The sequence below is a fragment of the Arachis hypogaea genome, chromosome 2, assembly GCF_003086295.3.
Source record: "Arachis hypogaea cultivar Tifrunner chromosome 2, arahy.Tifrunner.gnm2.J5K5, whole genome shotgun sequence".
Lineage (NCBI taxonomy): Eukaryota > Viridiplantae > Streptophyta > Magnoliopsida > Fabales > Fabaceae > Arachis > Arachis hypogaea.
Window position 1 is genome coordinate 4,673,510 of NC_092037.1, and position 23,721 is coordinate 4,697,230.

Sequence of the window (23,721 nt, forward strand, 5' to 3'; positions counted from 1 at the left end):
TTTTTTTAAATTATTATACTTATCTTTTTTTAATTAGTTATACTTATTTTTTTTAATAAAATTATTTAGAAATTTTAGTTATTTTATCTTATTTTAAAATTCAAAATTAATTTAATAATTAATATAAATAAGTAACATTTATTTTTTCATATTAACAATAACCTTTTTCAAACATAATAATAAATTTTTTATCTTTTTTTTTTCATTCTTTCACAATTTTATTACCACTCTTTATTTTCCTCGGTTTAACTTTGATTGTTTGTTTAATAGTATTCTTGTTGTAACGACAATTTGGTAGGTTTGAACTTTCAATTATTACCATTAATTTATTTACTTAATCTTTAATCGTTATTATTGCATCTTTGACAAATCTGAAAGCAATAGGTAGTAGAGAGAGCTGCAAGCTGTTTTCATGCATTATATACGCCACAACACTAGTTGAACCTATCATATATCTTAATATTCGATATAAAATATTTACGTGAAAAATAACAAAATTATATTAGGAAAGAGAAGAGTAAACTGATAAATAAATGTTTGAAGATTTATACTTGGGATAGATTAACAAAAATAATCAACTTTTATATTATTATATTAAATTTTTATTTTATTTATTATTTTTTTTAAAAAACAAAATTTGTTATATTTATTTTTTTTTTAAATTAGTTAGGTTTATCTTTCTCTAAAAGAATCATAAATAAATTTTTCAACTTATTTTAAAACTCAAAATCAGTTTAGTAGTTAGTATAAATAAATAGGTTAAATAGCATTGTTATCCCATAATATATAATAACATACAATAAAAAATTTTTATTTTTTTTATTCTTTCATAATTTTATTAGATTATGTTAATAATAATAAAAAATAGATATAATTCAACTATTAAATAAAATATTTTACACTATTTGCATCAAAATTAACCTAAAAAAAACTCAAATATCATCCAGCAAAAGGTCAAAAGCATAGTGGGTGGTGCAGTTTTGTTCCAACTTCCAACTCATGCGTCCCATAATCCCATTACTCCTCTTTAGAAAACTTCTAAAAAGTAACTGTCTCCACTTTGAACATTTGTTATCATTACAAAAGAAGAAGTAAGATTTGAAAAAGCATCCGAACCACATTCTAGATTCTCATTCACTCCCAACCAAACCCAACATAACATAACAACACAACACATTCTTAAATTCTTTTTCAAACACAGTATTAGTCTTAGTCTTCAGTCTTCACAGTTGCATTTCTTGCAGAAAAGGTTTCCTCCTAACTGTTGGAAAATTCCAATTCATGGGCTTTAACTTTGCTTTCTTTCCAAGCTAACAGAATTTTCAACTTCGTCCCTTTCTTATATTGGTACAAATTTTGTTCCTTTCACATAAATTAGACAACCCTTTATATTGTTTTGTATGAGTTTGTCTGTCAGTGGTTGAGGTATGTAGTAATTATTGTCCTTGATGCCCTTTTAGTTGTATATATTTTTTATGAATGATGATAAGATTAAGATGAGGTTCTTGTCCCTTTTTGGGTCTTGAAGAGCTATAAATTTCTGCATTTAATTACTTTGTGAACTATAATTCATCCTGAAAGTACAGAAAATCTTTGATTCTGTTAAATGTTTTTTGTTCAAGTTAACATTGCATTTGATCTGTTCACCGAAATGCTTGTGTGAAAGTAATTTGAATGCCCTTTTTTTTCAGTGTTGAGTTCTAGCTAACTTGTCCATGGAAGTTCCAATGGAGGAGAAACCATTCCCAGCATGGTCATGGTCTGTTGAGGAGTGTTTGAAAGAGTATGGAGTGAAACTCGAAAGGGGTCTGAGCACTTTCGAGGTTCAGAGGAGGCGCGAAAAGTATGGTTGGAATGAGTTAGCAAAGGAGAAAGGGAAGCCATTATGGCAATTGGTATTAGAACAATTTGATGACTTACTGGTAAAGATACTTTTGATTGCAGCATTCATATCATTTATCTTAGCTTACTTTCATGGAGGCGAAACGGGGGAATCTGGATTCGAAGCTTATGTGGAACCACTTGTAATCATTTTGATTCTAGTCCTTAATGCCATTGTTGGAGTTTGGCAAGAGAATAATGCTGAAAAGGCTCTTGAAGCTCTTAAGGAGTTGCAATGTGAATCTGGAAAGGTGTTAAGGGATGGAAATTTTGTGCCGGATTTGCCTGCAAGAGAGCTAGTTCCCGGTGATATTGTGGAGTTGCGCGTCGGAGATAAGGTCCCTGCTGACATGAGAGTTGCAGCCTTGAAAACTTCAACTTTGCGAGCCGAGCAAAGCTCGCTAACCGGAGAAGCAATGCCAGTTCTCAAAGGAACAAGTCCTGTTTTCTTGGATGATTGTGAGTTGCAGGCCAAGGAGAATATGGTCTTTGCAGGAACCACAGTTGTCAATGGGAGTTGTGTTTGTATTGTTATCACCACTGGAATGAACACCGAAATTGGGAAGATACAGAAGCAGATACATGAGGCTTCTCTGGAGGAAAGTGACACTCCTTTGAAGAAGAAATTAGATGAATTTGGTAATAGGCTCACCACTGCAATTGGTATAGTTTGTCTTGTTGTTTGGATCATAAACTACAAGAATTTCCTTTCTTGGGATGTTGTTGATGGATTTCCCTCAAACATCAAATTTTCCTTCCAGAAGTGCACATACTATTTCAAAATCGCCGTTGCACTCGCAGTGGCTGCAATACCAGAAGGTCTGCCTGCTGTTATCACAACTTGTTTAGCACTTGGTACAAGGAAAATGGCACAAAAGAATGCAATTGTTAGAAAGCTTCCAAGTGTAGAAACTTTGGGATGTACTACTGTGATTTGCTCGGATAAAACTGGTACTCTTACGACGAATCAAATGTCCGTGACAGAGTTCTTTACTTTAGGAGGGAGAACCAATGCTTCTCGAGTCATTCGCGTGGAAGGCACAACTTATGATCCAAAAGATGGGGGAATTATTGACTGGACTTGCTTTAACATGGATGCCAACCTTCAAGCCATGGCTGAAATATGTGCAGTTTGTAATGATGCTGGAATTTATTTCGATGGGCGCCTTTTTCGTGCCACAGGCTTGCCTACTGAAGCAGCACTAAAAGTCTTGGTTGAAAAGATGGGAGTTCCAGATACAAAGTCAAAAAACAAGATTACTAATTCACAAAACAACATGGTTGAATCCAACAGTACTGTGAAGTTAGGTACGGAAAATGGACCAATTAATGAAAAAATAAATAAATTGCCAAAGTACAACTCTCCTAGGAATAACGGTGTACTTTTTAATTCTTATTGTACAGGTTGTTGTGACTGGTGGAATAGAAGATCCAAGAGGGTAGCAACATTAGAGTTTGATCGCGTTCGGAAGTCAATGAGTGTCATTGTTCGCGAACCGGATGGTGAAAATAGGCTTCTTGTAAAGGTGATTTGTTGGTTATTCTGCTGCATAATTAAGATACATGATTTGGACCTTTAAGTTCTAAAATAGTTGAATCACAGGGTGCTGCTGAGAGTTTACTGGAGAGAAGCTCACATGTGCAACTAGCTGATGGATCTCTGGTTCCAATAGATGAGCAATGCAGGGAATTGCTTCTACATAGACTCATGGAGATGAGTTCGAAGGGATTGCGCTGCTTGGGATTTGCGTACAAGGATGAGTTAGGAGAGTTTTCGGACTACTATGCAGATACTCATCCTTCTCATAACAAATTGCTTGATCCAGCATGCTACTCAGCCATTGAAAGTGATCTAGTTTTTGTTGGTGTTGTTGGTCTAAGAGTAAGTTTGCTGAATATCTTTAATTATACCAATTAATCGATCAATCGATCAATCAATCTTCGTTTTGTTATTCTCTATAGAAAAAGTTTTACACTGTCATCCAATCAGATATTTGCTGAATATCTTTAAGACTATTTTGGTATTCTTGATTAGGACCCTCCACGCGAGGAAGTTCATAAAGCAATTGAGGATTGTAAGGAAGCTGGGATAAGAGTTATGGTGATAACTGGTGATAACAAGTCAACAGCAGAGGCTATTTGCAGAGAAATCAGTTTGTTCTCCAAAGATGAGGACCTTAAAGGACAAAGCCTAACAGGTAAAGAATTCATGTCGCTTCCTCCTTCAGAACAAGTTAAGATGCTGCTGAGACCTGGAGGCAAGGTCTTTTCGCGAGCCGAGCCAAGACACAAGCAAGAAATTGTGAGGTTGCTGAAGGACATGGGGGAGATAGTTGCAATGACCGGAGATGGAGTGAACGATGCGCCGGCACTCAAGCTTGCTGATATTGGCATTGCCATGGGAATAACTGGGACAGAGGTATAACATAACGGAGTTTTCAACTGTTTTATTCTCATTTGATATGATGATTTCTAACATTGTCTGATAAATATTGCAGGTTGCTAAAGAAGCTTCAGATATGGTGCTAGCAGATGACAATTTTAGTACAATTGTCACGGCCGTAGCAGAAGGCCGCGCAATTTACAATAACATGAAATCATTCATCAGGTATGTTTTATGGAATTTGTTTACTTCTGGTTTTGGTTGATCTACACAAGAAGTCCTTACTAAAATTTATTAAACATTAACAGGTACATGATATCCTCAAATGTTGGAGAAGTTATTTCAATATTCTTGACTGCTGCTCTTGGGATCCCAGAATGCATGATACCAGTGCAGCTCCTGTGGGTGAACTTGGTCACTGATGGTCCACCTGCCACAGCTCTTGGTTTCAACCCTGCTGATGTTGATATCATGCGCAAGCCGCCTCGGAAAAGCAATGATTCTCTCATAAGTTCTTGGGTTCTTGTCCGCTATCTTGTAAGTTTCTCAGTTCCCTTCATTTTAGGCTATGTTTTGGCACGCTTGATTGAATTAGGCCTGATAGAATAAACTCTGATACTGATAACAGGAAGCATATGAATGATTATATCTCTAAATTGATAAGTTATATTCTTTTGCGTTGCTGCTTTATGCTGAAATTTTTTTTTTCTTTTGGCGGTTTAATAAGGATCGAGCTCTAGATTTTTCAGTCATACAAGTTCTGATACCGTGTTATAAAACCACTCTTCCCAAAAGTTTAAGCTAATAGGACTAAACTTATGCATAACAAATATGACATACAATACTTATTGAAGTCTATGATCAAGTCTCATAAATTCATCAATTTGATTTTGAAGAATAATTCTACAATGCTTATTGCAGGTTATTGGCTCTTATGTGGGAATTGCTACAGTTGGAATTTTTGTCTTGTGGTACACTCAAGCTTCTTTTCTAGGCATCAATCTTGTTGGTGATGGCCATACAATCATAGAACTCTCCCAGCTTCTCAACTGGGGAGAGTGCCATTCGTGGCCTAACTTCACGGCCACGCCATTCACAGTCAGTGGCGGCCGAGCAATAACATTCTCAAATCCATGTGACTACTTCTCTGTTGGCAAAGTGAAGGCTATGACTCTGTCCCTCTCTGTATTGGTTGCAATTGAGATGTTCAATTCCCTAAATGCCCTCTCAGAAGAGAATAGCTTGAGAAAGATTCCACCTTGGAGGAACCCTTGGCTTATGGTAGCAATGTCAATATCATTTGGACTCCATTGCCTCATACTCTATACTCCATTCCTTGCTAATGTGTTTGGTGTTGTTCCACTTAGCTTGAATGAGTGGTTTTTGGTGATTCTTATATCAGCACCTGTTATTCTCATTGATGAGATTCTTAAATTGGTGGCTAGGAATCAAAGGAAGGTGAAAAAGGAGAAAGTAGCATGATCAAGCCAAATTCTTTGATAGATTTTTATTCTTTTGTCTTTTAGGAAAGTTATTACAGTTCATTAATTTATGTAAAGGAATTTGTCACTTTAAATGTTCATCATACAAAGTTTATCTTAGGCATCTTGTTCAATATCCCTCCATTTTTTTACTACCTGATGAAACAGAAGTTACCAATAAAAAAGAATCTTAGTATCTGGAATATGATTCATGATTTGTAACAAATTAACAATGATATAAGGAATTGTATTCAAAATATGGTTTAACTTAATTATGATGGAAGCTTAAGGCCTTAAACCCTCTTCAAAAAGTAACACATTTCATGACACTTGAAGGTGGGTAAGTGAAAAACAATCTAATATTTGTTTATTTATACTTAGTGACTATAGTGAGTAATACCAATTATGCCAGTACTTTCGCCTTGGTCACATTAAGGTTGTTGAAAAAATTTCATCAACAGTTACAAATATTCCGTCGAACACCTGGCGTGCCATCTACAGGTTCAGCGGAACTGAAAGTTCAGAAAAACAAAAGAGTCAAATACAAAAATATATTCCGTTGCCGGGACTTGAACCCGGGTCTTTCGGGTGAGAGCCGAATATCCTGACCAACTAGACTACAACGAATTGATGATTATGTCGTAAATCGTAATTATTAATTTTAAAAAAAATTTATAATAATTTTTTTTGGGACACATATCTATGATTAGATAAAAAGGACCAGCCCAAATCTTTTAATGTTAAAAAAATATGTTGTGGAAAAAAAATCAATAAGACAAAAGTGTGGGGCTATAAAAGATCCAATCCAACCAAGTTGGGTTGGTCTAGTGGTTAGCTCACTAGTCCGCTTAAGCAAGTGTCGGGGGTTCGAATCCCGCCTTGTGCATGCAGCAACCCATTGGCCAGCGGCAAACCCTTAAATGGAGCTCAGTACCGCGGCGGATTAGTCCTTGGCCTGCCGGGCTGGGGGATACCGTGGGAAACCAAAAAAAAAAAAAAAAAAAAAGATCCAATCCATTTAGAAAATAACAATAGCTGGATTGAACTTAGTTGCACAGTTTCAAAAAAAAAAAAATACAACTTAGCTGTACCCAAAGCTTTGATCTAGTGATTATCATGTATGTTTCGCAACAAGCGCATACGAGTTCGAAATTTGGCTAGGTTAAGTAGTGGATGGAACCTTAAGTAATGTGCATGTGAATGTGGTGTGGCTAAATTTGTAATATCTGGAATTAAAAACTGTTCAATTCAATTGACAAAAACAAAAATAACTTGATTTGAGATAACCAAGTTGAGTTAGTCTAAAATTCGCTCACTAATTTATTTAAAGAGTTGGTTTGAGTTTAAAAGAAAATCTCTCCCATCAGCAAAGCTTAATCGCAAAACAAATAATATATTCCAACGAGTGTCAATCATCCCACTACCCCCCTAAATTGCACAAAAACTTCAAAAAGCCAGATGTTGGGTATAAATTAAATGATGCCACACAACATCTATGCATGTGTGGATTTTTTTTCTTTCAATTTATACCATACAATCTCTCTAATATCATGTTAGCTGTTACCTTATAGAACTATAGGCCATTACACAAATATAAAATACACCAAACTAATTTGGTTTGATTTGGTTTGGCTGAGAGTTAATTTATCCATTTAAATAAGTATTATAAATTTAAATTCTGTTTTATATATAAAGTAATTCATTGACTAACAACAAATTTTTAAATAGAATTTACATTCGAACTAGAGAATACTATAAACGACTAAAAAAAATACAATATACATCATTTATTTTTGTTAGTGCAATAAATTACTACAAACTTATATGATTTGGATCAAAATTTTTTAAAATAAAAAATTGATAAAATGAAAAATAAAAGTCTAATAATTTTTTAATAAAAAAAACTATAAAATTCATATATGATAAAAGTTGAAAATCAATTATAATTAAACTTTTTTTTTCTTTTTCAATAATCTAGCATTTTTTTTCATATGATGCTATAAGTACTATATTCTTTGTATTAATTGCTTATGATATATAAGTACATTCAATAACCAATATTGAATTAGTCGAGTGACAAGTAATAAAGTTATCTTAATAACATAATTTAAATACTGCTGATAAATATAAAAAAGAAACTAATCTTTTAATTATTTTATTGTTCTTTTAAATATACATTAAAACAGACAAAGAATTATTAGGGTTCACTATATTTCCATTTATTTCACCTTGAGGGGGAAATAAAAATGCAAGAACACAACAATATAATATGATGTTCAAAGAAAGTACTTGATTAATCTTTAGCATTTTGATGCATGAGCTGGTTCATCAATGTCCAAGGCCACACCCTAATAAAACATTCAAGAAAAATTCTTAAATGATTAGACTAAAGCATAGCATTTGCAAGATATAAACAATGATATTAATTAGGGGAAAGCAAAAGAGAAAAAAAAAAAAGAAGAAGAAAGAAAAAGGTGGTAAAATTGGTGGAAAAGGAAAAGTAATTATCTCCATCCATGCATTAAGCCTTAAATTAAGGAAAAGAAAAAGAGTGATATGAAACTAGACAGCTCAACCATATTCAACAAATGAAGATTGATAGTTCTATAACATGAGGCATAATAATTAATAAACATCACCACCATAATCAAGGTAAAGAAAATTGAGATTTTATATAAAATAAAAAAATAAATTAAGTGCATAAAATATAAAATTTTAATAAAATTTAAATTGTAAAATCGTTTTAATAATACAAATTTTGTAAAATCGATTGGCTCATTTAAAAACATTACCATAACTACTTTTTAGAAAATTTTGATCAATTCCTACTTAGCAGGTTTCCCTTTTTTGCCTAAAAAGAATTCAAACATTTACTTAAGTACATCCTATATAATACATCAGCAACAGAAAACCATCAATGTTCAAGGCAATAGAGTCCAATAATAGTTCCAAATAATATTAAAATTGTGAGACAAAAGCTGGCCCACATTTCCTTGCCTATTCTTTTGGTTTGGTTTTCTTTTAATATTGTTAAACTAAAAATAATAAAAAATGATTATTTACAAAACAAAATTTTAAATAAGGATTATTTTAAAAATTGTATTTTGTGAGAATTAATTTTACAATAAAATGGAAGAACAAATATTTATTAGCACCTCACTATCTACCAAAAAATATATTAATTAAATATTCTACCTTCAGCATAAAATTAATTTATTATAAAAATATTATGCATATACTAAAAATCAATCACTCTCACAAATTAAAATTCAATTTCCTGAATAATTTTTACTTCACATATCATTATGATATTGTTTTATTTAATAATAATTTCACACAAGTGATTCAACAACTACCTTATCTTGCTCTTTCTTTTTTCCCCACCAAGACCAAAAACTTTAGAAACAAAGTTGCATTTAAATGCTCTACTAGGACCAATTAAAGACTTAGACCAACAAACACATAGTTACCTTTTTTATTTCAAGCTTCTTAGTGTTCTTGACATGAAAATGAATGGTGTTGAGGCTGAAAAAAAACAATATAATGAGAGTGAGAAAATAATAGGGTATTATGATGATGATGTGAATGAGAAAATAGATTATGTGTTTAAGGTTGTGGTGATTGGAGATTCATCAGTGGGAAAGACTCAAATGCTCTCAAGATTTGCAAAGAATGAGTTTTGCTTTGACTCTAAGTCAACCATTGGTGTTGAATTCCAAACTAGGACTCTCACCATTAATGGCAAAGTCATCAAGGCTCAGATCTGGGATACTGCTGGCCAAGAAAGGTTCATTCATGTTTTTTTTTTTTCCTTTCTTTTTTTAGTTATATCCTTAAATAAAATAGTATAACTAAAATATTATTTCTGGTCAGACATTTTATATTAATAGTGGAATTGACCTTTTTTATATAATGATACATATTTGTTTGAGAAATAATATTATATGGCTAATAAATATTTATTATTTTAAATCAATATTTGATCAATAAAAATATTTTTATATTAAATTTTGAATTATAAATCTTAAATTTTAATAGCATTGGTTTCTTGATATTTTCTATTTGCTTTATTTTCTATTTACTTTGCACATGACATGATTATTGACTAAAATGAGACAATGCAAGTTATATATATATTTGGAATACGTTTAAAACATCATTTTTAATGTATCTTTCATGTTATCTTAGCTCAATCGACTACTTGTTATATTTCATATACATTGCGGCTAGAATCCAATGAATCCCAAGTTGGATATTATATATGGTTTAATTATTTTGTTAGTTTCTATAATTTTATAAAATTTTAATTAAATTTTTGTATCTTTTTGTAATTGAGTTCTTATATTAATTTTTTTTATTAGGTTCCTATATTTTTTTTATTTGAGTTTTTATACTATTTTTTTTTAATTGGATTCCCATAAAATTAAGTCAATTACTGTCAAGAGAGATCTAATTAAAAAAAAATTGGTGTAGAGATCCAATTAAAAAATATATATATATAAAAACCTAATTAAAAATTTTGAAAAACTATAAAAACCAACACAATAATTAAACCATTATATATTTATGTGCCTGTACATTAACGATTAATGACAGAAAGAAACATCAAGTACCTATATCTTTTTTTGGCTACATTATGTGCTATTATTTATAACCTTTAAATGCATGGTTGATCTTCAGCCTTTTGACTGAATTTTGACAGAATTTAGTAAAACCTTGAAAAATCATTCTGCCTAATATTAATATAAGAAAAATGTTAAGTGGTTAATACCTTTTATCAATATTAGTAAATATTTTAGGTAAATATTTTATTTTTATACTATTTTTATACCATTTAATCATTGTTAAGATTCAAACCCAAATACAGCATATTAAAAAATATTATATATTGTCACTCAATCAAAGCTCTATTTACAGTTTTAGGATCAAGGATCAACCCTAAAAATACGTTTGTTGACCAAGTTTTGATCTATAATATAATATAATAAGTGTAATTTTTGTTTATCTTTTATGAGACTAAGGGATATTACATAAACACAACATGTCATGATTTTCTACACTCAAATTAAACTGACCTCTTTATAAGTCTAAGGTGATCAATTTTATAAATATAAAAAAAAAGTGAGCACCATATTTTATAAAATACAATTTTAATTTGTTCAGTGTTATATAACCGAAATTTCTGTAAATTATTAAATTGTAAATTGTATTGTTGATGATATATTAGGTACAGGGCAGTGACAAGTGCATATTACAGAGGAGCATTAGGGGCAATGTTGGTATATGACATAACAAAGAGAGACTCATTTGATCATGTTACAAGGTGGATTGAAGAACTAAGATCACATGCAGATAGCTCCATTGTGATCATGTTAATTGGTAACAAATGTGACCTTGTTGACCTAAGAATGGTGTCAACTGAAGATGCAATTGAATTTGCTGAAGAACAAGGCCTTTTCTTCTCTGAGACTTCAGCACTCAATGGTAACAATGTGGAAAGTGCTTTTCTTAAATTGCTTCAAGAGATTCATAATAGGGTTGTTTCTAAGAAGAAAAGTTTGGAATGTGGTAGTGGTGATGATGACATTATTGGTAATGGTGGTAATAATAGTAGCAACACACTTAAAGGATCTAAGATTGATGTAATTTTAGGTCATGAATTGGAAATTAGTGAGATGAAGAAGTTGTCTTCATGCTCATGTTAATCTTGGAAAAGGTTAATGTTGAAAGGAAAAAAAAATATTTGATGGTATTATAAAATATTTAATTGTCATTCTTATTGATATTTGTGTCTAGGGTAAAGTATTATTTTAGTTCTTAATATTTGGGGCGAATTATAATTTGGTTCCTAATATTTTAAACGTTTTATTTCAGTTTCAAAAAACTTTTAAACATTATATTTTAATCCTAAAAAAATTTTAAGCGGGTTTAATGTTGTCGCATTATTAAATTTAATACAAACAGTTCGCTTATTGAAAAACCAATAGCATTCGATTTCAGTATATAAGTAAGATCGATTCACTAACGATCATTAATATAAATTTTTTTCTTTAACTTTGAAGTGTTAGATGATTGATAGTTAGAATTTAAAATTTGATACAAAAAAATTTAAAAAAAATATTACAACAAAATTTTAGTTATGTTTTTTTAATAAATATATGATTTAATTAGTGTTGGTGGTCCCAACTAAGTGGGATTCACAAGTTAAGAAAATATAAAAGTAGCTAATAAGCCACGGTAAAAAAAAAAGAGAAAGTGTGTGTTAAGCTTCTTTTATTGTTTGAAAGAAAGAAATGAAATAAAGAGCTTCCATAGAGAAGAAGAAAAATTGGGGGGAAAAAGAGATGCTATTTTGATTCGATTAAATCAGTAAATTTATTTTATTTTTTATGAAATTTTATAATGTTATTCTTGGTGTAGAGATGAACATTAGAATTTTAACTTGTTATTTGTATTGTCTTTTGTTTTGTCTGATTTGAGATACCCACTTTTATGAAGAGTTTATATTGATTCCATCAATTTTGATGATATATTTTGTTGATTGTTGAGATGTCCTAGTACCATTAGGAAGACTAATTGTGTACTCATTATTTTAATAGTGGAAGATTTTACTGGATTAGATTTCGTTTTATTTTTTGTCCTTCTTTTGGGGGTTTTCCTACGATAAAACTCTGGTGTTTGATTATTTAATTTCTGTCATTATATCTGCTGCTTAGAGTATCTTTGGTATTGCCTATTTAATCGCACAGATTGTGAAAAAATTATTCTTTTTGGTGCTTCCGCTGTTAGACATGTTCTTATTGAACCTTGATTTTCCCAAAAAAAGTGGTATCTAGAGCTTTGATTGTTTATTTCTGTGCTGATTAAATAGAGAAAAATACTCATGGGTCAAATATGATCAAATTAAATTCCCAAAATTACTGAATTTGGAAGATCCTCATGAAAGATATGTTGTATAGCAATGACTTGTATGATCTAGTGGAAAGGGGATAAATCTAAAAGTACCAAATCTGATGTTGAATGGAAGAAGCTGAATTGGAAGGCAGTTACTTTGATTAGGTAATGATTTTATCTTAGCGTGTATCCACGTGTTGACACTGAAACGAATGCCGAAAATATGTGGAAGAAATTGAAGGAGTTATATGAGAGGAAGAATGTACACAACAAAGCATTGTTGATTAGGAAACTTATCAATATGAAGTATATTGAAGGCAAATCAATATCGGAGCACTTGAGCATTTTTTAGGAGACGGTGAACTAACTGACAAATAATGAAATCACTTTGAATGATGAGTTGCAACCCTTGTTGTTGTTGAGTTCTTTACCTGATAGTTGGAAAGTTCTGGTTGTGACACTGACTAACTCAACTCTAAATAAAAAGTTGATATTAGCAATGATTAAAGAGAGTATGTTGAATAAAGAAGTCAGAAAAAGAGAGTGAGGTTTGATTAATGTTTCCTCCCAATCAGAATCACTTGTTTCAGAGTTATATGAGAGAAGTCATAATAGAAAACCTAATAGTTCTGACAAGTCAGAGAGTCAAAACAAGTCAAGAGAAAAGTACAAGCAAAGAAAGGGGTTTATTTGTCACCATTGTGACAAATTGGGGCATATCAAGAGGTATTATAGGTTCATGAAAAGAGAACAATCAATAAAAAGAAATAAAGACAAAGGTAAAAATAATGATAAAAAAAATCGCTGCTATTATTTATGAAGATGTTCTTATCACATATGATGAAAATTACGTAAATCCTGTCTGTGATTGTTCTACTTGGATTATGGACTCTGGTGCCTCATGTCATGTCATTTCGAGACGTGAATTTTTCACTTCTTATACTGTTGAAAATTTAGGCAAAATCAAATTAGGAGATAAAGGAGTGTGTGATATCATTGGTACGGGTGATATGTCACTTGAAACTAACATGGGATGCAAGTTATAGTTGAAGAATGTTAAGCATACGCCAAATATGCGATTCAATCTTATTTCAGTGAAGGCATTGGATCAAGAGGGGTATTGCACTTCCTCTAGTAGTGAAAAATGCAAGATTATCAAAGGGGCTCTCATTGTTGCTAAAGAATACAATAGTCTCACTACTCTCTACCAGTTGCAAGTAAAGTTGTGCAAAGAAGAGGTGAATGTAGCTGATGATTCTTCTTCTGATTTGTGGCATATGCATATTGGTCACTCGAGCGAGAAAGTACTAAGCGTCTTAGCCAAGAAGCACTTACTTCTAGTGAAAGGTACAACTTTAAATACTTGTACTCATTATTTTGTTGGAAAGAATGCTAGAGAATCATTTCATAGTTCTAAATTTCATAGGATATCACATGTTCTAGATTTAGTTCACATTGATATTTGCACTATGGATTCTAAGACACTAGGCGGTGCATCATAGTTTGTTACTTTTATTGATGATTATTTTCGAAAAGTATGGACTTTTGTTTTGAAACCTAAAGAACAGGTGCTCGGTATCTTCAAACACTTTAATTCAAGTGTTAAAAGAGAAAAGGAAGAAAATTGAAATATGTTCGGGCAAATGATGGTGGTGAATACAGGGGTCCATTTGAAGAGTATTGTAAAGGACATGGGATCAAGTTTGGAAAGACGGTTCCTAAGACTCCTCAACATAATGGAGTTGTAGAGAGAATGAATTGCACTATCAATGATAGCGTCGGGTGTATATTCTCTCATACAAAGTTGCCTAAATTCTTTTGGGGTGAAGCAATGAGAACTGTGGTAGATTTAATCAACGACCTTTCTCCTTCAGTTCCACTAAATGGTGATGTTCTAGAAAAAATTTGGAGAGAAAAAAATGTCTTTTATAGTCACTTGCGAGTGTTCGACTGTAGAAATTTTGTTCATATTCCAAGAGATAAAAGGTCCAAACTTGATAGAAAGTCAAAGCAGTGTATTTTCATGGGTTATGGTCACGAAGACTTTGTTACAGATTATGGGATCCGTTGAACAAGAAAATAATTAGAAGTCGAGATGTGATTTTTTTTAAGACCAAACTATTGAAGTCCTTGAGAAGATAGATAAGCCAACAATAACTGTTAGATGTTCTGCTGATGATAAACCTGGTCCTTCCACTAGACCTCCTATTGATGGGAGAGATGTACAAGTTAATAATGTCCATGATGATTTGCGTGATGAACCTATACCTCAACCTGAGGTGCCAGATGCAGAAGTTCCACCAAATGTTGAAGTCCCACATGAACCACCAGTTAAGGCTGAATTGAGAAGACCTACTAAAAAGCGTCATTCTTCTCAGAGATAATCTCTTCATGAGTATGTGATTAACACTAAAACTGGGAAGTCAGAGAGCTACCAGGAAGCTATGTCTGATGAACATAAGAAAGATTAATTGAAAGCCATGCAACAATATATAAAATCCTTGCATGAGAATCATATGTTTGAATTGGTGATGCTACCGAAGGGTAAACGAGCATTCAAGAATAAATGGGTGTTCAAATTGAAAGCTGATGAAAATGTCTTACGGACAAGGTACAAAACTCGATTGGTTATAAAAGGCTTTGATTAAAAGAAAGGTATTGATTTTGAGGAGATTTTCTCTCCAATTGTGAAGATGTCCTCTGATCGAGTTGTGCTTGGATTGGAAGCTAGCTTGAATTTAGAGGTTGAGCAACTTAATGTGAAGATTGCATTTCTTCACGTTGACATAGATAAAGAAATTTACATGTAGCAACCATAGGGTTTTGAGGTTAAAGAAAAGGAACATCTTGTATACAAGGTGAAGAAGATCTTATATGGGGTGAAGCAAGCACCAAGACAGTGGTACTCGAAGTTTGATTCCTTTATGAAAGGTCATGGGTATAATAAGACTTCTTCTGATCATTGTGTGTATGTTAAGAAATTCTCTGATGGTGATTTTATAATTCTCTTACTTTATGTTGATAATACGTTGATTGTTGGTCATGATACTAAGAAGATTGAAAGTCTTAAGAAAGATTTGAACAGAACCTTTACTATGAAGGATTTGGGTCCTACAAAAAAAAATTCTTGGCATGAGTATCACTCGTGACAGGAAGAATGAAAAATTGTGGCTGTCACAGAAGAAGTATATTGAGAATATTTTAGAGAGGTTTAGCATGAGTAATTCCAAACCTGTTAGTACTCCACTTGCTAGTTATTTTCAAGCTGAGTTCGCGGCAATGTCCTACAAATGAGAAAGAGAAAGTAGAAATGAAAAAGATTCCATATACATCTGCAGTTAGCAGTTTGATATATGTTGTGATTTGCACCAGGATGGATATTGCTCATGCCGTTAAAGTTGTTAGTCGGTTTCTCTCTAATCCTAGCAGTTAGCAGTGTCAAAATTTAATTTTTTTTTGACGAATTTTAATTCTTTTTTAACACATATAATCTTAAAAAATAGTCTATATTATTGTAGTGTTTAACGATAGAACTACATTAAACTTGTTTAAAATTTTTTGGGATAGAATTAGAATATTTAAAATATTAAAAATTAAATTAGGAGTTAAAAATTGAAGGCTAAAATAATATTTTATTTTTGTATTTATTTGAAAATTAATAAAATTTGAAGATGAAAAATGGTAAGGTATTTGAATAAAATAAAAATAAAGAAATTTGATGTGATACTCTTTTTTATTAAATGAATAGTTTAAGATATATTTAAGAGAATTTTGAATTTTAAAAGCAAAGGAGCAATTGAATAGTTAATGCGAGTCAATTCAATCACTTCCCAGCACGTTCCAACTAGACATTTCGTGTATAGATAAATTTGTGATATACTCATATCACACACATTTATTTTGAAGTTACCATGTATTTATTTAGGAATTGGATATTCTAATCAAGGTGGCGAGAACCGGACCGGTTAATGAACCGGTGAAGTGACTGGTTTATTGGTTTAGTAGTTTAACCGGAGTTCAATCGGGGTTTAACCGGTTTAATTAAATATTAAATAAAATTATTAAAAATTTAATATATAATTTTATATATTTAAATTCATTAAAATTCATGAATTTTTAAGTAAAAAAATTTTAATAGAATTTAAGATATAATAAAAATTGAAGATAAAAAGTTCATTGATAATATTCAGATTGAGTTAAATTTATTGATAACTTTAAAACAACTAACTGAGGCAGAATTTCCATTCAAGCTGTAAAAAATTAAAGATCTTGCAGGCAACATTGTCAAGGCAAGGCTAATTATTCAACATCAATTCTCTTATACAATCCAATTATCCCTTTTTGGGCTGCCAATATACAATTCAATTGAATAACACATTGATGAAATTTCTTATTATGCAACAAGCTTCTTATAACTAACCAAACCCTAACTAGATTCAACAAATTCAATGCTTTTCAACAACAAAAACTCAGAATGCAGAGTTACAGACAACTCAACCTCCAAATCCAGAAACAGAAAAACTAAGTGAAACAATTCAAATTAAATTCAGACTCACATTAAGGAATAACCCAACTCAGAACAACCCAACTCAGAACACAATCCCAATTCAGAATCTAGTACAAAAAATCAACTCAGAAGCCAGAATCTTAGAAATTGAAACTAAAGAAGCAGCGGCTTACTGGAGACACGGCGAGGGAGGAACGACCGTGGTGACAGTGAGCTAGAAGAGGATCATCAGTTTCTTTTTTTTATTTTAATTAAAGTTTCAAAACCAGATCAATTTCAGTACTGCACCATTCAAACAAAACAAATCAAATTCAAAACAACACAATTTACACAAAAATGTATACATATATACACAAAATTGAATCAGAGGAAACAGATCTAGAGAGAAAAATAGAGAAACCGAATGAAGCCATTATAGACGAGGAAGTTGAAGGTGTGGTTGTCGCAGTTGTAGGTGAACTTGTTGTTGGAGGAAGGAAGCTTCTGGAGGCACTGGAACGACGGCGAGGAGAACAAGCACGTTGGCGACGGCGAGGGGAACAAGCACGTTGGCGACGGCGAGAAGAACAAACACGTTGGCGACGGCGAGAAGAACAGGGCTGAGTAGACGTTCGCGATGCCAGAAGCTTGAGAGTTCAAAGTTCAAGATGACGACGCTGCTGGAAGCTGCTTCGATCCGCGACGGTGGCAGTTTTGCTGACAGAAGCTCCGATTCGGCGTCAATTGTGGTAGTGACGGTGGAGTTTGTTGGAGGAAGTTAGAAGAGGAAATTAGGGTTGAGGAGGTGAGGTGAGTGGCTTCGCGACGAGCACAGAGACGTTGAGGAAGAGAAGAGTGGCGGCGGCTGGGGGCTGACGGTAGCGGCGAATGGGGCTGACGGTAGCGGCGGCTGGGGGCTCTGATAGGGTTAGGGATTTGAATGTGAGAGTGAGAGAGAAGAGAGAGGGGTAGGGACGCACAACGGCTGGGGGCTCTGATAGGGTTAGGGATTTGTTGGGTTTTATTTTTTTTCCTTTTTTTTTATTTTTTTAAGAGCAAAACGACGCCGTTTAGGATTATATTTTCAAACCAATAAACCGTAAAAAACCGGCCAGTTCTCTCGGTTCACCGGTTAACTACCGGTTCGACCAGTTTTTTCACCGGTTTTCTGCCAAACGGTTTCTGACCTTATCCGGACCGGTTAGGTGACCGGTTCTCGATTTTTCCGATTGAACCGGCCGGTCCGGTTCGGTTTTCAGAACCATGATTCTAATGTTTATCCAAGACAAGAATATGCAATGCTATTCACTCAAAAATAAAGAAAGAATATGCGGCTCTGGGGAAGAGTGTGAGTGAACGAAACCATAACATATTAATTGGCCCCTAAGATATTATGGAAATAAATAAGAACGAAAAAGTAAAAATTAAAAATAAAAGGGGTCACGATCATGTATATTACTTGCTACTTGTATGTGTTTACTTAAAAACCATTATCTTGGAGTTGATCTAGTTAGTGACAAAGTTAAGTACTTGACTCTTCAATCGCTATTTATTTATTATTATTTTTATGAAGACATTTACAATCACTTGCAAATATGTACTTTAAAGTTTAAAGGGCGAAAAATAGTAACATTTTAAAGTAGTTTCAAAACAATTTTGATGAGTAACTAGTTTAGTAGTCGAGAGTGAACTTTATTTGACAAATTAATTTCTCTATCATTTTAAAAGGAGAGTTATTATTTGTACGAGGTACTAAATTAGTATCCAAAAATTTTGATATTGGTAAAATAATATCTCATTTTTGTTATTAACAAAATAATTCTTAAATAATTTTAAAATTTTACAAGAATATCTTTAAGTTCGCCAGAGCATATTTTCGACGAAAAGAATGCTGGAGTGGCCACCAAAAAATCTAAAGTAAAATTTTTAATTAGTTACCCAATTCAACCTTTTAAATCCAAAATTCCTCTCGTATGAACCATAATCTCCTTTTTTTCCTTTTGAACCTTAATCCCCCCTCCCCAACGTACTCCCTCACACTCTCAACGCACTCTCCCAAAACGACAGTAGAGTTTAACCTTCTCAGTCTCACAGAGTCGTTGTCATTGACGCCATACAGTTGCATCTCGTCGTCGGGTCTTCTACGTTCGCTAACTCCTGTGTCATTTGTCTCCTCTGTTGGCATCGCATCTCTCGTACGCCTTTACCGTTGTTGCATTGCCTAAATCCACTGTCCGTCGTCCCTGCACCTTCACTGTTATTATTATTATCAAAATAATTTACTTGTTAATTTTTAGAGAGAAAAAAATTGGGGTGAGCACAGGTACCAGGTACCCAATTATGCGTCCAAACTCGAACTCGAACTAATTAAATTGGTTCTGAAATCAACAGGTAATCGGGTCCAATTCGAACCAAACTGATAAGCTTTGTTAGTGATTGGTTCGGATATCGGTTCTGAGGATGTGGAATCCGAACCAACCCGTAAACCCGATCATATATTAAATATGTGTGTGTGTGTGTGTGTGTGACTTTTAGTGAGTTTTGCAACTTGTAACCCTAATACTGTGAAAATTAGACAAATATTTGTATTGCCCTTTTGTATTTAGTTTCTAATGTTTGGATTTTAATGTGTTTTGATTTTAGCTTCTTTGAAAGATTATTCACTAGACTTTTGTATTTAGCTTCTAATATTTCTATTGCATTTTTGTATTTCAATTAGAAAAAGATTATTCACTGTTAATATGTTTGGATTTTAAAGAGTTTAGTTTTTAATGTATTTAGTGTTTATCATATTTAAATTATTTCTATTGATGTTACACGTTTGTTGTACTTGTTGAATTTTTAAGATAAAAATTTGGGAGTTTTTTTTATGAATTTTAAAATCATCGGGTATTCAATTATCCGAATCGAACCAATTCATTTTTAATCGGTTTGGTTTGGTTCAAGTACATGTACAAAAAAATGTAAATTTAAACCAAACCGAACCAATTATATTTTAATTGGTTCAATTCTAATTTTACCTTAAATCCAAACTAAATTGACCCATGTTCACCCCTAGAAAAAAACTTAGCAAATGAATATCGAAGCCTAGTGCAGAAGCTATGGAACAATAAAAGCATGCAATTGTTTGAGTTTGGAGAGTAGAAAGAAACTAAGAAAGAAAAATTGAACGTGTAAAACTGTGAGCGAAGAAGGTGACATGTAAAATTAAAGAGAGAGAAAATAACAATGCAATGTGATTCGTGACGTATATCTCAGCTGCCACGTAGCATACCGTATACTTCGCCTCTAAACAAAGTCAAATAGATAACAACCCACAAAATTTGGATAAGTTGTGAAAGTTCAGAAACACAACTGACTAACTTCAACGTTATCATCATAAATAATCTCGGCAAGAGCGGAGAATCCCGAAATACGCTCCAACCGAACAACCTAAGATGCCTATATAAACAAATGAGCAACCTCGAAGCAAGTCAGGTCACATAACTCACTCTGATTTATTATATTCACTTCTCTTAACTCCTATTCTTACTTGAGTGTCGAAGTGCTTTTTGTAGGTGCTCCCGCTGCGATGTTCCAGCTCAGTTGACATGTAGCTCTTCCACCCGAACTCGGTCAACACTATAAGAGATCCTCATACCTCGGCTTCATACACACAGAACATTTGGCGCTTACCGTGGGGCCTTGAATTAACATAACCCCACTATTTTCTCTACGCAGTTCTGCATTCTTTTCTTTTGCAGGATTCCCGATCTTCTAACATGGCCGATAATGGAGTTCATCAGTCCACACAAGCCAAACTTCTAGCACAAATTGCTGAACTCCAAGCAGAAGTTCGAAGGATAGTCGAGCTGTCCGCCCATAATAATGCCGGAAAGAACAAGGAAGAAAACTCCATAAGCTCGGCCTTGGGTAACACAGACCCTCTAAGCATCACCCCGCCAAAGGAGAAGCTGACATTAGACAATCCCTTCTCTGAAGAGATCACCAATTTTTAAATACCAAAAAACTTCGTGTTACCCACATCCCTCGAGCCATACAAGGGGATTGGTGACCCCCGTGCTCATATTAAGAAATTCCAGTCCATGATGTTTTTTAACGGCGCTAAGAATGAGCCCATACTTTGCCGAGCTTTTCCCACTTATCTTGATGGTGCTGCTTTACTCTGACAACACGAAAGTCTAAAAGACTACATGACCCGATTTGCCGAAGCCACTATGGAGATTCCGGACTTAGATCCCGCAGTCCACTTACATGCACTCAAGACCGGCCTCCGACCCGGAAAATTCCGAGAAATAATTGCAATAACCAAACCAAAGTCACTTGAGGAGTTCAGAGAAAGGGCCACAGGCCAGATGAAAATAGAAGAGCTTAGACAAGCTCGACGGATCAATAAACCAACTCAATCAAAAGAAGATGACCAAGAAAATCTTTGTGAATCAACAAATTGATCGGCATGGGACTTATACCCTTCAAGCACTACTAGGCAAAGAACTATGGCTCGAAGATGTACTCTTTTTTCCACTCACACGACTTTTTCCTACACCGAATTTTGCTTGGAGAGCTTTTTAATGAGGCACTTTCATCCTATACATTTTATATTAAGAGGGTAATTCTCAATAAAGAGTATATTATTTTTAACTTCATCATTCTTTATTTTTATCTATGCCTTTAGTTCAGCTATTGTTTACGCTCTACACATATTATAGCAAACTAATATTAAAGTCGGCATACAAAAATAAACCGACAGTTATAAGTCGGAACCAATCTAACAAATCGGCAACCATAAGTCGGAATCAATACAACAAGCCAACACCTATAAGTTGGAATTAATCTAAACAAACTGACACCTATAAGTCAGAATCACTCCAAACAAACTGATAATTATAAGTTTGAATCAATCAAAGCAAACCGATACCTATAAGTCGGTGCCATTCCAACAAACAATCACTTATAGGTCGGCATTAGTCCAACAAACAATCATCTATAAGCTTGTTAAAAAATATATTGAAATAAGCAACCCATTTTCTCATGACAAACTTGTCTAATTTTATTTTCAAGATTATCAGATTGATCTTGGGGGCTAATCCTCATATCTCTGAATTAGAACACAACCGCATCTTTTCTATATCCTACCGAGTTATACCTCAAAAGCTCAACCTGCTTCTCTTAAAAATAATCAGGTCAAGCTAGGGGGCTATGATCTGGTCACTATAACTCGGCGAATACAAGCTATAATTCAGAGATTAGGTCTGATCTATCATTATAAGTCGGCCACGTAAGCTATAGCTCGGCCACTTACAAATTCAAAACAAAGCAGTTCGTGATCCATCCGTATAAGTCGGCCGTATGTGCTATAACTTGGCCACGTGCAGCAAATTGAAAAAGAGAACGGTTACTTATTGATAACCCTAAAAAGACCTTTTCAAAAAAGTCACCAAATAATTCTCTGCCAGATTCTTGGACCGTATCCATACCTCATATCTCGGAATGAGGAGAACATATCACAATCAAGTCATATACAAATCTTATATAAACAGAACCAAGTAAACGTAGCAGGATAAGTCCCAACCTCCTCCGATGTTCCTCGACGGCTGAAGTATAGCTCGGCGTCTGTACTCTGAGGACAGAAAACTCTATACACACGGAAGAAAGAGTTATACCTCGGCACCAGAAGGAATTATATCTCGACTGAGCCACGTTTTCATGTCAATCATTTCATCCAGTGCGGGAAGCGAAGCGCCCATTAAATGCATAATTTTCTCTCTCCTGAAAACCAGTGCTAGCTCGAGGAAGAAACATCTCCGACAACATATTCACAAGCCGAGGTACACGGACATATTAAAAACTCGCCTTTGTTTTCTTACATGCACAAGACAAGCTTGGGGGCTATGATACGTGACGTATACCTCGACTGCCACGTAGCATACCGTATACTTCGGCTCTAAACAAAGTCAAATAGATAACAACCCACAAAATCCGGATAAGTTGTGAAAGCTCGGAAACACAACTGACTAATTCCAACGTTAACATCATAGATAACCTCGGCAAGAGCGGAAAATCTCGAAATACGCTCCAACCGAACAACCTAAAATGCCTATATAAACAAATGAGCAACCTCGAAGCAAGTCAGGTCACATAACTCACTCTGATTTATTATATTCACTTCTCTTAATTCCTATTCTTACTTGAGCGTCGGAGTACTTTTTGAAGGTACTTCCACTGCGGTATTCTAGCTTAGCCGACGTATAGCTCTTCTACCCGAACTTGATCAACACCAAAAGAGATCCTCATACCTCGGCTTCATATGCACGGAACACAATAAATTTATCGGTTTGCAGGGATTCGATACGTATCAACTATGCAAACAATAAGCGTTTCATGTATTATCAAAACAATACGTCCTTTATGTATTATGCATTTTCAAAAACACGCCGTCTGATTCCTGTAAAACACAATTTCTTCTAATAATCAAATAAATTTCACCTTCTTCTATTATGAAATAAAAAATCCCGTTATTGACAAAGTCCCCACAATAATAAGACTACTCATGACATTAATTATGTGATAGCTTTGTGTTGAATAATTCATTTTTA

The 23,721-nt window shown here is 33.5% G+C and overlaps 2 protein-coding genes and 1 non-coding gene across 5 annotated transcripts; 2 read left to right on the forward strand and 1 right to left on the reverse strand.

Annotated features, from left to right (window-relative positions):
- Nucleotides 1–1,010: 1,010 nt before the first annotated feature.
- On the forward strand, nt 1,011–5,879 carry LOC112734024 (calcium-transporting ATPase, endoplasmic reticulum-type). 3 transcript variants are annotated; one of them, XM_025783210.3, is made up of 8 exons: nt 1,011–1,347; nt 1,692–3,189; nt 3,286–3,407; nt 3,485–3,763; nt 3,917–4,300; nt 4,380–4,489; nt 4,573–4,801; nt 5,186–5,879. In XM_025783210.3, exons 2-8 carry the CDS (start codon nt 1,716–1,718, stop codon nt 5,744–5,746), a joined length of 3,159 nt encoding a protein of 1,052 aa, XP_025638995.1. In that variant the 5' UTR covers nt 1,011–1,347; nt 1,692–1,715; the 3' UTR covers nt 5,747–5,879. The 3 variants fall into 3 exon arrangements, with proteins under 3 accessions (XP_025638995.1, XP_072069617.1, XP_025638987.1); XM_072213516.1 differs by having other exon boundaries at nt 1,064–1,249; XM_025783202.3 differs by having other exon boundaries at nt 1,194–1,425.
- A 420-nt stretch (nt 5,880–6,299) lies between these two features.
- On the reverse strand, nt 6,300–6,372 carry TRNAE-CUC (transfer RNA glutamic acid (anticodon CUC)). The gene has a single exon. It is a non-coding gene; the product is annotated as a tRNA-Glu (tRNA).
- Nucleotides 6,373–9,144: 2,772 nt separating this feature from the next.
- On the forward strand, nt 9,145–11,528 carry LOC112734038 (ras-related protein RABA3). Its single transcript, XM_025783222.3, has 2 exons — nt 9,145–9,532; nt 10,973–11,528. Exons 1-2 carry the CDS (start codon nt 9,249–9,251, stop codon nt 11,448–11,450), a joined length of 762 nt encoding a protein of 253 aa, XP_025639007.1. The 5' UTR covers nt 9,145–9,248; the 3' UTR covers nt 11,451–11,528.
- The last annotated feature ends 12,193 nt before the right edge of the window (nt 11,529–23,721 follow it).